At 31.8% G+C, this 16695-nt stretch overlaps 1 protein-coding gene across 1 annotated transcript; it reads right to left on the bottom strand.

Annotated features, from left to right (window-relative positions):
• Positions 1-380: 380 nt before the first annotated feature.
• Positions 381-15653, bottom strand: LOC133178727 (uncharacterized protein T19C3.5-like). The gene is made up of 12 exons (XM_061313437.1): positions 15600-15653; positions 14433-14614; positions 13982-14045; positions 13336-13430; positions 12383-12562; positions 9514-9585; positions 5328-5498; positions 4933-5000; positions 2540-2582; positions 1222-1285; positions 1005-1081; positions 381-543 (listed from the first exon to the last, which is right to left on the bottom strand). The coding sequence occupies exons 1-12, from the start codon at positions 15637-15639 to the stop codon at positions 493-495; spliced, it is 1107 nt and encodes a 368-aa protein (XP_061169421.1). The 5' UTR covers positions 15640-15653; the 3' UTR covers positions 381-492.
• Between the last annotated feature and the right edge of the window lie 1042 nt (positions 15654-16695).

Genomic DNA, 16695 nt, shown 5'->3' with positions numbered 1-16695 from the left:
TGCCTTCTTATTAGTCCCCTACCGGTGAAACCAGAGGGAACTATAGGTTTCCTCTGAGTCTGTCCGTCCGTCTGTCCGTCCGTCTGTCTGTCTAGCTGTCCCTCTGTCTGTCTGTCTGTCTGTCAATCAGTCCCACTTGGTTTTCCGCATTTTTTTTCTAAACGCTTGCAGATATTGAGCTGATTTTTGGTATGTGAGTGTATCTTGATGAGTTATAGATCAAGTTTGTATTTCGTCCCACTTCATTGATTTTTGACAGAATTATTACGTTTTCAATTTTTAACGGGAACCAGATTACACTTGCCGGTAGTGGACAAGTATTGCTAATGCAATACTCTCAGAATGCTTGTTTGATATAAACATGTACAAGCTTTGAGAAGTATTTTTGATTCGTTTATTTAGACAATTAATTTAAACGGAAGATTTCGGTCGGAACCAAGGTGTCCGATTAACGAGGCGCCACTGTATATTTCAATCTATCCATGGAATAATTTAATCTTCTGTTCGATTATAACTGCCATCACTCCCTATGACAATAGCGTTCTGAAAGATAAAGGGGGCAGAGGAAAGTAAGTGATACTAAAGATTTATTAAAAAATTATCTGTTAAACAAAGGATTTGTGAAATTTTCAATATCTAATGTTCCATGACTACAAGAAATTTAGCCAGGGAAATGTAGATTACTCTCTTTTGAATTCAGAATATATTCCATCTATTCACTTCAACTATTTAATACGAATCTCAAAAAAGAAAAAAAAAATCGTAATGGACTATCAGAGAAACTAAATTATTTCATCTTCCCCTGAATATTCATAAATACATGTATTATATTTGGATCAAAAAGATTTAGCATATTCTTATAAACAGTATGATGTAGCCTTGTTACTAGATTTTTATTCTGAATGCAATATAATCCTCTTGAGTTCTAACAGAAATAGTTTTGTTTCCATGAATTATTTTTTTTTTTTTAGTATTAAGCTCTTTTTTTTTCTTGATAAAATTACCTCAATTAAGTCAACAGTACTGTTTTGCAAAATTATTCTATCTGTAATTGGTAAAGGTATTCCATTTCTTCCGAGCTCTTAAATATAGTAAAGCATATTTTCAGAACTCTCCTTAAGTTAAAATTCTTTATGCAAAATCAGTATAAGGGTTTTAACTTTATTTCAAAAATCATTAAAAAAAAAAAAAAAAAAAAAAAAAAAAAACATCAAATTATACCGTTAAGAACTGGTTCTACTGTTGTCACCACTGCACTCGTTAATATGAAGTTCACTGTCTGAATCTAAAGGATATAAATGAATTAATCAAGCATGAGGAACAATTTGATGTAAGCAACATTTCATTTTATTTTGTATTTTCAGCATAATTCAAAATATCTTTTCGTAAAGACAATCACTTGTTATGAATAATTTGTTGTCTGAAAGTACTTTCACTCCGTAGAATGATAATTTACTCTGTGAAGATCTTTATAAAGGAAGAAAAAGATATACCCTTTAAAATACTTCATAATTATGTCTCTTCCGTTTTGCACAAATGCTCAACCCCCCCCCCCCCCCCCGAAAGCGCAATACTGTATCCCTTCCACCTCCGTTGAGAGGGGATATTAAACCTATTAAATGATCAAAGTGATATTGTTTAATCTTTGCATAAATGTATATAAAGAAAATGATTGTTTCAAGGGAGAAAAAAATGTTCTTTTGCATTTCCAGAACAAAGTTCCGATGGTATGTTTCTGAACACTATATAGGTAATCGTCATATATCATGAGATAAAAAGAAAGGGCGAACATGTTAACTAAAATAGAGTTCGGTGAACACTGCCCGCATTAGCTAGATAAAGCAACAAAAACAATATGTGAGCCTGAAAAAAAATCACTTTTTAAACTTGGAACGATATCAGGATATTTGAGTCACGATACAATAGGTATCATTATATTTTAAATAGGGTATAAAGTTAACAACAGAACCGATATACAGCTTCTTATGACTTAACCTTTATTCGTGAAGAATTTCATATAATATATTCATATTACATATTCATATATTTGTTATTTAAACTATTTATTTTAATCCCAAAACGTTAAGTGTAAAAAAAAGTCTGAATTTTGTTTTCCGTCAAGACATTGCCAAACAAGTGTCACCATCACAAAACAATCGAAAATTAAATTGTCCAGGTCTTATCCTTTACAGAAAATGAATTCAAGTATAAAAAGGACGCAAATGTCTTGTAGTCTTCATTCTTAACAAAAAAATATACAGAAATAATCATCTATTGGTCAGAACAGGGTCAGATATGGTTATTAGATTTTTTTATTAAAACAAATATTAATGTGATTTTTGTTTACATGCAACATCTCGTGTAATGCATTATTATATCGAGATTAATGAATGGTTTCTGTTATAAGAATTTTTTTTATTATCCTCCCATCATATTTTCGTCTAATGTTATATTAAACCACAAAGCTATGAAATATTGCAGGATTAAGGACCGTATTACTGAACATTTTTATCATCAGTTGTTCTTAATATAAACTTACATCAAAGCCTTCGACAGTTGACTCCATCTTTTTTAGATATGGTCTATATAAAAAAAAACTTTCATATTTATTACACATAAAAGGAATCAATAAAAGAAATTTAAGATTTAATAAAGATTGAGTCATAATAATCAATCGATCTTAATAAATATCGAGTTAAAAAGTCTTTTTTTATGTTAAAGTTTACACAGAAGGCTTAAGGTATTCAAAATTGTGTACCAGTGTGGTTCAAGATTCAAGATTCAAGATATATGCATATGCATGCAACTGAATGAATGGAGTATGAAAGATGAATGTGTGTAAAAAAAAATAACCTCATGTTACATTAAGGTATATGTAAAAAAAAAAAAAATACTATGTTAAATTAACTTATAGATTCCAAGGCTCCCCAACCCTGGCTATAAGGACGCAAATATATGTACTGGGGTAATGAAAAAAAAATATTTATTTTAAAAAAAAAAAAAAAGATTCAAGATTTTCAATATGTTTTTGTTATTCAACAAAACATGTTAAATGATCCATTTAATAGGGCTGCAAAAAGGGAAATATTATAATAGCCTATTCTTTCCATGTAAATTTGAACCAAAAAATCTAACTTTTCCAACGTTTTTCCTGAGGGGGACAAAAGAAAATCGACGTTGAACTGCTGAGTGAGATATTGGTCCTCTCTATGAGATATTGGTCCTCTCTATGAGAAATTGGTCCTCTCTATGAGATATTGGACCTCTCTATGAGATATTGGTCCTCTCTATGAGATATTGGTCCTCTCTATGAGATATTGGTCCCTATGAGATATTGGTCCTCTCTATGAGATATTGGTCCTCTCTATGAGATATTGGACCTCTCTATGAGATACTGGTCCTCTCTATGAGATATTGGTCCTCTCTATGAGATATTAGTCCTCTCTATGAGATATTGGACCTCTCTATGAGATATTGGACCTCTCTATGAGATATTGGTCCTCTCTATGAGATATTGGACCTCCCTATGAGATACTGGTCCTCTCTATGAGATGTTGGTCCTCTCTATGAGATATTGGTCCTCTCTATGAGATATTGGACCTCTCTATGAGATATTGGTCCTCTCTATGAGATATTGGTCCTCTTTCTGAGATATTGGACCTCTCTATGAGATATTGGTCCTCTCTATGAGATGTTGGTCCTCTCTAAGAGATATTGGACCTCTCTATGAGATACTGGTCCTCTCTATGAGATATTGGTCCTCTCAATGAGATATTGGTCCTCTCTATGAGATATTGGTCCTCTCTATGAGATATTGGTCCTCTTTATGAGATATTGGACCTCTCTATGAGATATTGGTCCTCTCTATGAGATATCTCTCTATGAGATATTGGACCTCTCTATGAGATATTGGTCCTCTCTATGAGATATTGGACCTCTCTATGAGATATTGGACCTCTCTATGAGATATTGTCCTCTCTGTGAGATATTGGACCTCTCTATGAGATATTGGTCCTCTCTATGAGATATTGGACCTCTCTATGAGATATTGGTCCTCTCTATGAGATATTGGACCTCTCTATGAGATATTGGTCCTCTCTATGAGATACTGGTCCTCTCTATGAGATACTGGTCCTCTCTATGAGATATTGGTCCTCTCTATGAGATATTGGACTCTCTATGAGATATTGGTCCTCTCTATGAGATATTGGTCCTCTCTATGAGATATTGGTCCTCTCTATGAGATATTGGTCCTCTCTATGAGATATTGGACCGCTATGACTTTTTTACGTTACATTGTAGCGACATCTTACATGCATTCGCTGGTGTTCCACATTTCCACATTGCATACATGGATGTCAGCGTAAGGCAAGTCAAAATAAATAGTTAAAGGTATATTGAAACATTCATTGACTGTGTGCTTGTGCAAAATGCATTTTATTGAGTTTTAACCATTTATAATCATTTTAACCAAACTGTTTGGATTTGACCTAACAGCCCAAGGCAAAGAGTGTGATATTACTTTCAAACATAGTCATCAAATGTATAATGTCACATAAAATTCTGACGTGACTACCGTAATCATAGAACTTGCTGTTTTCAACATCTTTAAATTGTACACGTAATTTGTATAATGGCATCCTTTCATTTTGTGGACAATTTGTAAAAACTGAATGTTGTTATTTTTACCGTCAGAAGACAGACGCATGAATATGAGTAGGCTTTAAGATGACGTTTTCGTTTTATGCCGTGTCGTCAGTATTTGAGCGATATTTTGGGTGGTCCTTAACCGAGTATAAAATCCAAGAATCAAAATTATATGAAATGAAAAACAAATTTTAAAGGGAGTTTAAGTAATAAGTTATGAAATTATTGTTACTTCATTAAATACATCCTCATAAACTGCATATTATCTATTAATCTAACACTTACTCAAACGCAACGATGTTTCCTTGAAAAAGTGAACCATTCATAAAGACTTTGATTCGTATATCAACACTCTACAAAAGGAATTCCTTATCTTAATATACATAATGTACTGAATATAGATCATGGCATTATATGTCAAATATTTTTTCATCTTAAGTTATTTTCTGAGACTATTGAATGCATTTCAGTTTTAGTAATGTTGGTCGGAGTTTTGAAAAGAAGCATTAATCTATTATATATATATATATATATATATATATATATATATATATATATATATATATATATATATATATATATATATATATATATATATATATATATATATATATATATATATATATTTACTATTGCTATTATTTATTTTTTAAAAACCTTCATGAATGCCTGTTACTTACTCCATCCAATTTGGCAATTGGTATTGAAGTACTACGTGCTGGATGCCGAATGTATACAAACATTACTGTATAGAACGTCAAGACCGCCAAATTCTTCTCAAATGTCACGTTTGGGGTCTCCACACTGTAGATGTCCAAGTCCATATATTGATTGGGATATTTCTCTTCGAGCTTTGAGAAAAATACATTTTGAATTCCTTCATTATAGAAACAAAGTGTTCAAAGACTAATGTCCCTCTGATAAGACTGAAAAGTTCTAAAGACTATAAGTCCAAAAATATTCGGAAATCGTTTTATAGGGTTTTATTGTATTTTTTCTTAAAAAAAAAAAGATTTAAAAAAACATAAATGTTGCTACCTGAGCTGAAAACTAAAGTGAGCTTTTCTGATCACATTTAATCCGTCGTCCGTCTGTCAGTTTCTCTGTCTGTCTGCCCGTCTGTTAACGTTGCAGATTTTCGACTACTTCTGCAGAACAACTGGGCCAACCTAAATCAAATTTGCCACAGAGCATGATGATAGGGATTCAAGGCTTTCTTTTTTCAAATCAATGGCCATACCCTCTTTCAGGAGAGATAATTGAGAATTATTGAAACTTTTGTTTTATCGTTTATTAATCTTTTTCCCAAGAACCACTGAGCCATAAAAGTTGAATCGTACATGGAAGCATCCTCAAGTAGTGTGAGTTTAAGTTTGACCCCCTAGGGTAGGGTGGGCTCACCATTGGGGATGAAAGTCATATATAGAAATATATAGGACAAAATCTTCTCATGATTAGTCATATTAATATGGAAACATCCTCAGGTAGTGTAGATTCAAATTTGTTAGATCATGACCCCCAGGAATTGGGTGGGTCCACAATGGGGGATCAAAGCAAATTCATGATTAATCATATTAAATTTGAAGCATCTTCAGGTAGTATAGATTCAAGTTTGTTCAAATCATGACCCTCAGGGGTTGTTTGGGGCAACAATGGGGGGTCAATGTTTTACATAGGAATATATAGGGATTGATTGTTTGACTGTATATTGTTTTGCCTCCTGTTCGTGAATTATTCACTCATACAGAGACGTCACCATTTACCGGTGAAGGGTCTCAAATCTAGACCTTTACTCGACACTCAGGGTCACTGAGCAGTGAGGGTTCTTTATCGTGCCAACGTGACATGTTGCCTCGGGTTTTGAGGACTCATCCGAAAGACCCGGAACTTTCACTTCATACGGCCGAGCACTTGGCGAAGGAACAGTTGCTACATATTTTTGTCGACTAAAGTCAGTCGTGGCCGTGATTCAAACGCACATTACGATCACAAAGCGTACGCTCTACCCTCTGAGATACCGTGACGGCGGAATATATAGCGAAAATTTTTTAAAATCTTTTTCTCAAGAAAAGCAAAACCATGATTAATCATATTAATATGGAGGTATCCTCAGGTAATATAGATTAATGTTTGTTCAATTCATGGCATCCGGGGATAAGATGGGGCCCCCATGGGGGATCAAAGTTTTCATTGGTATGTATAAAAAAAATCAAAAATCTTTTTTTTTAAGAACAACAAAACCATGATAAGTCATATTATGGAAGCGTCCTCAGGTAGTTTAAGTTAAAGTTTGTTCAAATCGTCCTAAGTTAGCTAAGGTTAGGTATAGGCGTTTTTATGCAAATGAGCTAATAAAAATGCATTAGATGTACATCTCTTATACAGAGAATTCTAAATTTATTTTCCTACGCAGGTATGTTAAGGCAGTACCCAGATCATATTTCGGCGAATTTAGACTTTTATCGTAAAATGTAACATTGATAAATCGGAAAAGCCATAGATAAAACATTTACTTTAATTATCCATTGTATAGACGTCATTGAGTTTTAGGCTAAAAGAAGCACTCCACTACGACGTCATCACGTGACGTCTATAAATAGAAAAATTGCCTTTATGAAAAAGTAAAAAGTTCAACACTACCCCGGGGATAATTTAATTCTTTTTGTGAAAATAATTATGTAAAAACATTACTGGGTCATGAAAAGTGCTGCTAGAATCCTACTCTCCCGACACATAAAAAATTATTCCAAAGTTTCGAATGAAACCTTAGCAAAATTATTACATTTTGTACAAACGGTTCAAGGAATTCTCATCAATTCATGTTATTCACACGATTCTAGCAGCACTTCCCAAGTACTATAGAATACAAGCTTTCGATGCAAACAAAAATTATGTCTCAAAGTATGCGGCGTAGTGTTGAACTTTTGCAACTTTGTTGTTATAGAACGACAGAGGAAAGGCTGATCGGGATTTTAAAGCACTGCCTCTGTTCATTATAAGAAAACATGATTAGAATATATCAGCGTACCTGATTCTTAATCTTTAATTCCTTATGAATCACACATAACATTCATGTCATATGCTTTAAAACTCCCATTTTACATACTTGTTTACATGAATTCTCGTCACGTTTAATTTTCACTCGGCTAATATTTGATCAATAGTTATGACGTCATGGGTTTGGTAATTATCCCCCGTGATAAATACTTAGCTGTTTATGCCACCCAAAAACGACATGATTTTGTTTATATTATGTTTTTGAATGATTCCATTCATTTCTTGGACCTGAAATTAAACTTTAAATATAGATATTTAGAAATCATTATTTCTGAACTTCACGTCATACAGCTTACTATGACGTCGTCTTGTAGAGGCAAGTAGTATATCTCTGGGTGTAGCCTTAACATACCCGCGTATACAAATTTTAGTACCCACCAAAAATGTTAAAGCCAATGCATTATGAGGTCATATTATGACGTCATTTATCTTTACCACTGCGGGTAAAAACACATGAACAAAATAGCGTTAGAGCAAGGGCATATCCTATTTAATTTAAATAAATCATGTATTATATGAAAAAGAATATTCTAAAAATCACTAAAAATGCTGCACAAATCCTACGCACTTTCTCATTTGATAAAAAATTGAGGACACTTACACCGGACTGTGAATTTTTACCGTTTCAACTAAAAATTTTCGAAAAGTAGTAATGGCACTGCAGATATTTGTGCAGCAATATCAATAATTCTTGGAATATCCTGCATCTATGTATCCCTTGTTTCTATAAAACAAAATAAGGTATGCTTTTGCGCCGAAGCTATTTTGTTGTTCTTCTTTAAGAAATTGTGTAGTAGAGAACGATGACGTCATAATATGACATCATAATGTGTACTAGGTATCACATAGCGTGGGTACCAAGTTTGTGTTAGAAAACATATTTTAACTTATTCCGTACGATAGGTATTGTCCTTATACGTTTTAATTAGTTCATTTGCATAATAACGACTATACTTTGGGTGCCACAGTGCACTGTCAGGGTTTAACATATGGATGTATAGAAAAAAAAAATCTATTTTGTTAAAAACAGCAAAGTCATGGTTAGTCACATTGATAAAAAAGTAAGGTAGTGTATTCAAGTTTGTTCAAATCATGAGACTGAAGTTTAGGGTGAGCTACATTTATAAAAATCATGGTATCTTGAGTTAGAGTGGGGTCAAAATAAGGATAAAAGATTTACATCAGAATATAATATGTAAAAAAAAAATCTGCTGATAAAGAACAACAGAGAGATATTGCCATATTGACTCAGGTGAGCACGGTGGCCTCTTGTTTGTTACAATTATGGATAAACAACATGATATTAAGCATCCTTTTATTATGTTTTCTAAATGAATCTAATATGTACGACACTAAATAGTAACCATTTATATATACCTCATATTTTTAATTTAATGTTGTGATGATAATTTAACGCTTTTTTTTAACTTTTCAAATTTTCTCCATAGCATTATTAGGCTTAAAATTAATTTCAGTAAGAGTAAGCCCCGCTTGACTATTCAAAGTTTTCTCCTTTTGAATCTAATGGGTTTTTTTTTTTTATAAAATACATATTTGAAATTCTAATTTCTTTATCGATGAAATTTTTAACAAAGAGACTTTAGATCTTAATTAAAAAGAAAATACAGGATACTTATGGACCTGAAAATGCAGAGACACATTTTCACAGAAGTACACTACTTAATACAATCGTTTAAATCAATATCTTCTTTAAATGATATGAAGAATAATAATGATCAAAAAAGGCATGGATTTATTTTTTTGTAAAACTAAAGAAGCTTTTATAAAAATTAACAACTTTACACGAACCTCTGGTACTAGGCGTCCGACACAAACACCCTCGGCACACGAAGTATTCAATCCCGGATTTCCAGGAAAAAGCTGAGAAAGGAAAACAAATAATATCAATGAAAAGTTGAAAATATATCTCATAAATTTCCCAATCCTTTAAAACTTTCGAAAGTTTCAATCTACATACTAGTATTTTATCCTTATGTATCATGAAAGCATAAAAATCTTAATCATTTTGTTGGAATTCTCAAATGCTACATGTACCCAATTACCTTCTATGAAAATATTTGGACATTATTTTTCCCACCACAAAGATAAAATAGGTGAGTATATATATTTTCAACTGTAAACTTGCTAAATTTGGAAGGAAATTTAGGTTAACTTTGTGTTTTAGCTCACCTGAGCTGAAAGCTTACTTGAGCTTTTCTGATCAACTGTTCTCCGTCGTCTATCTGTCTATCCGCCTTTCCGTCCGTCTAAGTATTCAAGAACCACTGGGTCACATTTAACCAAAATCGGTATAAAATATCATTACGTACATATATATGGGAGTTTAATTAAAAAAAAATGAAGATTAATTTTCAAGCCCCATTACAAGAGAAGATAATCAAAAAAAAAAAGACCAAATAAGGTGGGGCTACAGAATTTTTAAACTCAAGAACCAATCGGCTAGAAAAGCTGAGACTTACGTGGTAGCTTCCCGAGGTAGGATAAACTCCAAGTTATTCAAATCATGGCCCCCAGGGGTAGGCTGGGGTCACAATAGGAAATCAAAATTTTAAAATGAAATACATAGGAAAAATCTTTAAAAATTTTCTTTTTTAGAGCCACTCTGCAAGAAAAGCTGAAACTCACGTGAAGGCCTCCTTGAGAAGTGTTGGTTTAAAATTGTGCAAATCATAATTCCCGGGGTATATGTAAGAGTCGGGCCACAAAAAGGAATCCAAGTTTTACAATGAAGAAGAGTGTATTGTTTTCTTTTAAAAAAAAAAAAAAAAAAAAAAAAAAGTCTCCCCTTCTCCAACAACATTAAAGAGTGCAATAATACGACCAGGGTAAAAAATAATAATGCAGTGCATCTGAGCTCAAATTCCTCCATCTGTGTATAAAACTTCAAGTCTTCATGTCAAAAGGATCTTACGGAAAACTGAAATTTTTATTCCCCTTGCTTGGGACTGAAATGGGCTGCGGATGAGACCTCGGAAAAGTCAAAATTCAGGGGGTGCATTTTCGTTGCTTGTTAACTCTTATATGTAGATTATATGCTAAATTGTGACATGCTATGTTTCTCAGTTTGTTTGATCTATGGATATGCAATCAATCCCCCCCCCCCCGAAACTGTCCCATTTATAGAATCTGTTTTCATGTATATGTCTATCCATTCGGCACATGTTTGGTATTAAAGATGCTCTCGACCACCCTTCCCTTGAATAAGGTTTATTCGTTCATCGGTTCGAGTGAGTCTGACTGCTACGTAATTTGAATCGTTTATTAGTTCATTGAGTTCTGCACATTCTGTGTCATTACGTAGGCTCAATGTTTGACAACTGAATATTACATTTTCTCGATCACTGCTTTTTAAAGGCACACTCATTCCTGATGAATTGGTTCTGATAATATTTGCTTCTCAATTTATGGATTTATCTAAATTTAAAGAAATGGTTATTAAAGTAAATAAGACAGTTTCGTGAAGAGAGGATTATTTCAGTGTAAATAAAGTGACATTCTCACTTAATATTTGTAATGACCAAATATGTTTTTCCTCCCCTATAAAAGATATATTAACTGAGTATCAAAAGCTTTTCGCCATCTTAGCTCTAAGACTTACATCCATTGATCTCTTAACAGCTATTTTTGCTTTTGCTGTGATTTTTTAATAAAATTACAGTGGATGCAACGTTATTGTTGACACACCAATCGTGCAGGCTCGTTCTTGTAACATGCGTGATCATTCGTGTAACGTGCGAGATCGTGCTTGAGTCGGGTTCAATCGTTTGCGGTTTTAAAGGGGCGTGATCGTGCCGTAAGAACCGTACAAATTTCGTTTTGTTAATTTTTTGAGGAATGAAAATCGTTAAATATTAAAGTTTTTTTAATCAATACAATATCGCTAATCAATAGATACCTCAAAAAAGTAAATCTTCTCCCTCCTGAAACTTTATCATAAAATCCAAGTGATTCTAAACTCACGAGGTCCACTTCTATCCGACAATCAATCAGAGAGTACTTCTTAATAACACATCGAACAGTTCAAAAATATTTTCAAGTTTATCTGTCGGAAAACTATGAATTATTTAAATAGATATTTGTTATCTAATATAACCGTTCAGTATTACTTCGTTTCGAAAATGTATATTCCTTAACATTTTTAACTATTTTGCGTGTAGAATCGTGCGTTTGCGTTAGCAATCGTGATCGTTTGTGTAACGTATAGAATCGTGTGCGTGAAGGATCGTTCGTGTAACGTGTTTAATCGTGCGGGATCGTTAGTGTAAGGTGATCGTTCATGTAAGTTGTCAACAATAAAGCTGCAGCCACTGTGTGAACTTTCAAAAAAGAAGTCTTCTTAATCCAAACACATTGCATTATTATGTTATAAAGTGTACTATAATTATCAGTATCCAAACTGTTTATCTTGAGGATAAAGCACATCATAAACATGACTGATAGATGTTATTTGACCAAAAAAAAAAAAAAAAAAAAAAAAAAAAAAAAAAAAATCTCGGATTTTAAGCTCCGAAAATTAAAGTAAATGTAGGCATTTCAGAGTTTATAAATCAATATAAAAGAAGAAAAAATATTTAAAAAAATAACATTGTTAAGAAATCTGAAGAAGACATTTGTTGCAAACCAATTAAAATGCAGTGTTTGGGCTGAAAACACTAACCTTCTCAGGGGTGATTTTATAGTGGAGCATTCCATGTCTTTGAATACCTTCGAATAAAGATCGAACTGCATCTTTAGAAATCCAGATGTACACCATTTTTGATGATTCATTATGCAGAGTATAATGAACTGTTTGATTTTTACTTAAATTCTCCATAGTCGGAAACCATAATACTTCACCCTAGAATGTATTAAAAAGATGTTTTTTTTTTTGTTTTTGTTTTTGTTTTTGTTTTTTTTTTGTTTTTGTTTTTGTTTTTTTGTTTTTGTTTTTGTTTTTTTTTTTTGAATGGAATAAAATTAAGTTTGGTTTAAATACTGGTATTAAAACAAAGGAGTTCTGATTTCAACCCTGCCTCATTTCATATTTGAAAACTGTTCATTCTTAGAAAAGAAATAAAGATTTAAAAAAAAAAAAAAAAAAAAAAAAAAAAACTTTAAACGAAAGTATCACTTTGATCGTTCCATTTTATCTTTTATCTTATCTGTCTTTGATACTTCCTAAGAAAGGTGTAAGGGTTTATAAATTTTGGAGCAATAACACATTTATATGGAAAAATAAATCTATTCGTTGAACAAACTGATTTTTTTTTTTACCAACAATCTTGTGTCAATAGGCATTTTTTAAAATTACTTATGATTGAAAAAAAATCAAACAGACATACTTTTGTACATGTACATTATACACATATTAGTTTGGAAAGCACTTTCAAGAAGAAAAAAGTAAATTAACTAGGACATTTATTAACTTGTATACATGTAATATAAAATAGTCCTATAAATTATATACGCTATTTGGAATAATTATTTCTTCAGACACGTTAAAATCCTTCAAACGGGATATTTTCATCTTAAACTCTTAAATGTGCAGTATATTTCAAGGTGATATCTTCTCAAAGTTATATCAAAAGACTTTTTGGAATATCGAGGAATTTTGAGAAACTACAATTTTACCTTATGATAAGTATTCAGAAATGAGGATTCATAGTTTGGTTGTTGCTGCATCAGAAGGTTCGCGAGAAATGGAGTTTGTCCTATCCTTGGAGTCACTATAATAACAAAATAGAATAAGATACCTTGTTCATTTCATAGTCGATAGATATAATATCATCTAAAGCTATTCAGACGTCGCAGCTTTCTCGGCATGTTGTTAAGGATAAATAACACAAACAAACTTTTTTTTCCAGAAATCAGCAATATTTATCATAGATTTATATTCAAATAAGTAACCTGAATGATGTTTACCAGGTAAAGTTGGAGAACTTTGTAAGATTTTTTCACAATGTTAAAAATACGTTCAAAATTCTGTATAGAATTATTTAGAAAACAAAACAAAGTCGCATATTTAAGCACCAAAGAAAACTTACGATTTCTTTATATTTTAGGGATTTATTATTTATATCATTTCTATTCAAAGTCAGTCAAAAAATATATATCAATCCGGGCATCAAATTTTTCGTTGTGTTATATATTCTTAAATGTTGATCATGAATTATCTGGATTTCAGTTCATACAAAATTTACAAATTTACTACCACTCAGGGTTAATTATAAATTTATAACACGACACTCTTACATATCTTCAATAAGAAAATACGTACAAATAATTGTGTTCATTTCTGTACTGCCTCTCGTTAAAAGGTAGACACGTAATAACACACATAGCTGGAAAAATATAATGACATGTCCAAAAAAAAAAAATCATTGAAAAAATATCACATAATGTGAACCTTGGTGTTGCATTTGGTACTATGACAACACAATCATTTAATAATGCTTCTAAAAGATGTTTTGTTTTATGTATTTTCTGGTTATCTTCATTTAATCTTTGATGTATAAAAGCGGATATTCCTTTGTGTATTTATTGCTTGTATCACTTTGAATTTTCAAAGTAATGTTTAAGATTTTTTGATGTACATTTTATTTACAAGTATATGACTTCAAATTGTATCACTGTGACATTGTATATGCTCTGATACTTGCGATATTAAACTAGAATCAAAGGAACATTACTGCAAAATGCATATACATGTACTAATAAAAAACTTCTACCTTAGCCTGAGTAAGTCTTTCTCTTTTAAATTTGTCTTCGAGTTCCAACGTATTTGCCGCACATATGGAATCTGTAGGTTTATCACAATCTGTGTATCGTATCCTAAGATTTGGTGGGGGAATGATGCAACTGTCCTTGTCTTGTTTCAGTGACACATTAAACCTCCCTTGGTTATTAGTTCCTTCACAATTTTTTCAATTACAAAATGATTACATTTAGTTTACAATGTCATGTTTCCAGTATATAGGAAGCAAATTTATTAAGGAAAAAAAAGACCCATTTACTTTTTTATCTCGAGAGACACCACACATGTTAAAGGAATTAAGAATCTAAACATGAAAGTACATGTACATCTGTGAGGATCATGGTTAACTTATAGATACAGTAAAACTTTCTCAGAAGGAAATATATAGAGTTTTTTGTAAAGTTAAACTCGTACAATTTCTTTTTTTTTAAATCAGATTTATTGAAAGGCATAGTATAAAAACTGACCTGGTCCATTGATCTGTCTTTGATTTGATTATGACCTCTAATTTGGCTCCAAACCAAATTTGACCTGGCCTAAAACAATACTGAGCCCAAAATTTGGCTTCTGCAAAATAAGAAAAGAACCCTACTGCACTATGTCAATTACGTTCGTATGAAAGGTTTTTGGTTGATGGTTCTTATTACTTTAAGTACATAAAAAGGTCCATCTCGTTAGGAAATCATTTTTAAATAAAGTATTACCCATTAACGCTTAAAGAAAAAAAAAAATCAAAAATTCAAAATTCAAAAATCAAAATTCGTTTTAGTTCTTAGGCTATTTTTTTTAATTTTTGAGCTTATGTCTTTGATACAATGTACCAGTAAAATTTGTAACATTTTTTGACTGTATAAAATAAATTCAAAAAAAAAAAAATGCTTATGGAAATATGATTGTTGGTTAAGCCAGGACTAAGACAAAACCAAATTTGAGGTCAGGTCATCTTCTAAAGCCGGGTCAAAATTTTGGTTTGGCGCCATTTTACAGACCAGATAAACTTTGAGGCAGGTCACGCAAAATGGGTCAGAACAGGTTTTATAGAAAGTCATTATGAAGTTCATTTTTAAACTAGGTTCTATGAAACTATGATGTTCTTAACAATAGACCAAAATCATTTTGTAATTTAACGTTTTGCCTTTACCTATGATCACGAGGATATGCCCTGATCCGGTGATGGTCATCTCTATCCCACAATACTGAACATTTCTGGAGGAAAAAAGTAAACGTGCTTTATTTTTTCAAAATTTATAAATAAAATTCGATTTTGATATGACAATATTTGCCTTGTATTTAATGATTAGTTATATATTTTTTCTACTAGACTTCGTGACTTCGTATTAATGTACATGATTGTTTGACTTGGGTCAATAGACCTATAGAAAGGTTTTGTGAACATTTTAGAAAACAGACATTGCCTTTTTTTTTTCTTTTTTCTTCATTTTGGAAAGGTTAATGCCATATGCAAGGATTAATTAAATGCTTTATAGAAAGTATACACTGGATGCGTGTATCAACTAAGAAAAAAAATACGGTTAATGATTTAGACATGTACAATGAACATAAATCTGCAAAAAAAATATCATCATTAAATATTTCCTGATATTAATTCGCACAAATCTTTTTTTTCCTTTTGAAAATGATAACACCAACGTAAAATAGTCGCTATCAACGAAACCCACTTATGAAAATACATCTCGTATAAAGTTTAAATTTCCGCAACCATTGCCGTCAACAGTTTCCGGAGAAGTCTACCTGACCGATTTTTAAAAACATTCATAAAAAAAGATCCTTATGATTTCCTTTAAAACAAGATTAAGCATAAATTTAGGAGAATTTACAAAGAAAATCTAAAGGTACACGAGCAAAGCAAACCTTTTCTTGATATAATAATGCACACATCAGATGTTTATAAAATTGCATAAACTACTCTGCTCATGAATGAGATTTTATTTGGATTGATACGGATGGGGAATTACCTTTCATCTTCATCTCGACACTCCACTTCTCCACTTGCATTTACCGAAAGAGTATGGACTGTAACATTCAATCCAGCTTTTTTATTAATGAGAATAGATGCGTTCAAATTCGCATAATCTGTAAATGTCAAGCTGAAAAAAAATATTCTATTTGAGCAGCAAATATTGCGATTTTGAGAAATATTTAAAATAAAAAAAAAGAAAGCTTTCCTTGCCAGGATGCCTTCTGAAAATTAGAAATTAATATACAGAAATTAAAGG

Source organism: Saccostrea echinata, unplaced genomic scaffold (genome assembly GCF_033153115.1).
Source record: "Saccostrea echinata isolate AGI-Se365-2 ecotype Australia unplaced genomic scaffold, CSIRO_AGI_Sech_v1 ptg000003l, whole genome shotgun sequence".
Lineage (NCBI taxonomy): Eukaryota > Metazoa > Mollusca > Bivalvia > Ostreida > Ostreidae > Saccostrea > Saccostrea echinata.
The sequence above is the reverse complement of the archived record's forward strand: the minus strand, read 5'-3'. Positions and strand labels throughout refer to the sequence as shown.

What these genes read in the sequence shown, in the direction of transcription:
- LOC133178727 (XM_061313437.1), bottom strand. Translation starts at nt 15,639, where the DNA reads ATGACCATCACCGGATCAGGGCATATCCTCGTGATCATAG. An exon ending in GCATATCCTCGTGATCATAG is followed by an intron (nt 14,615 to 15,599) that starts GTAAAGGCAAAA and finishes AAAATTGTGAAG; the next exon opens with GAACTAATAACCAAGGGAGG. An exon ending in GTACTGTTGACTTAATTGAG is followed by an intron (nt 544 to 1,004) that starts GTAATTTTATCA and finishes TTTATCTTTCAG; the next exon opens with AACGCTATTGTCATAGGGAG.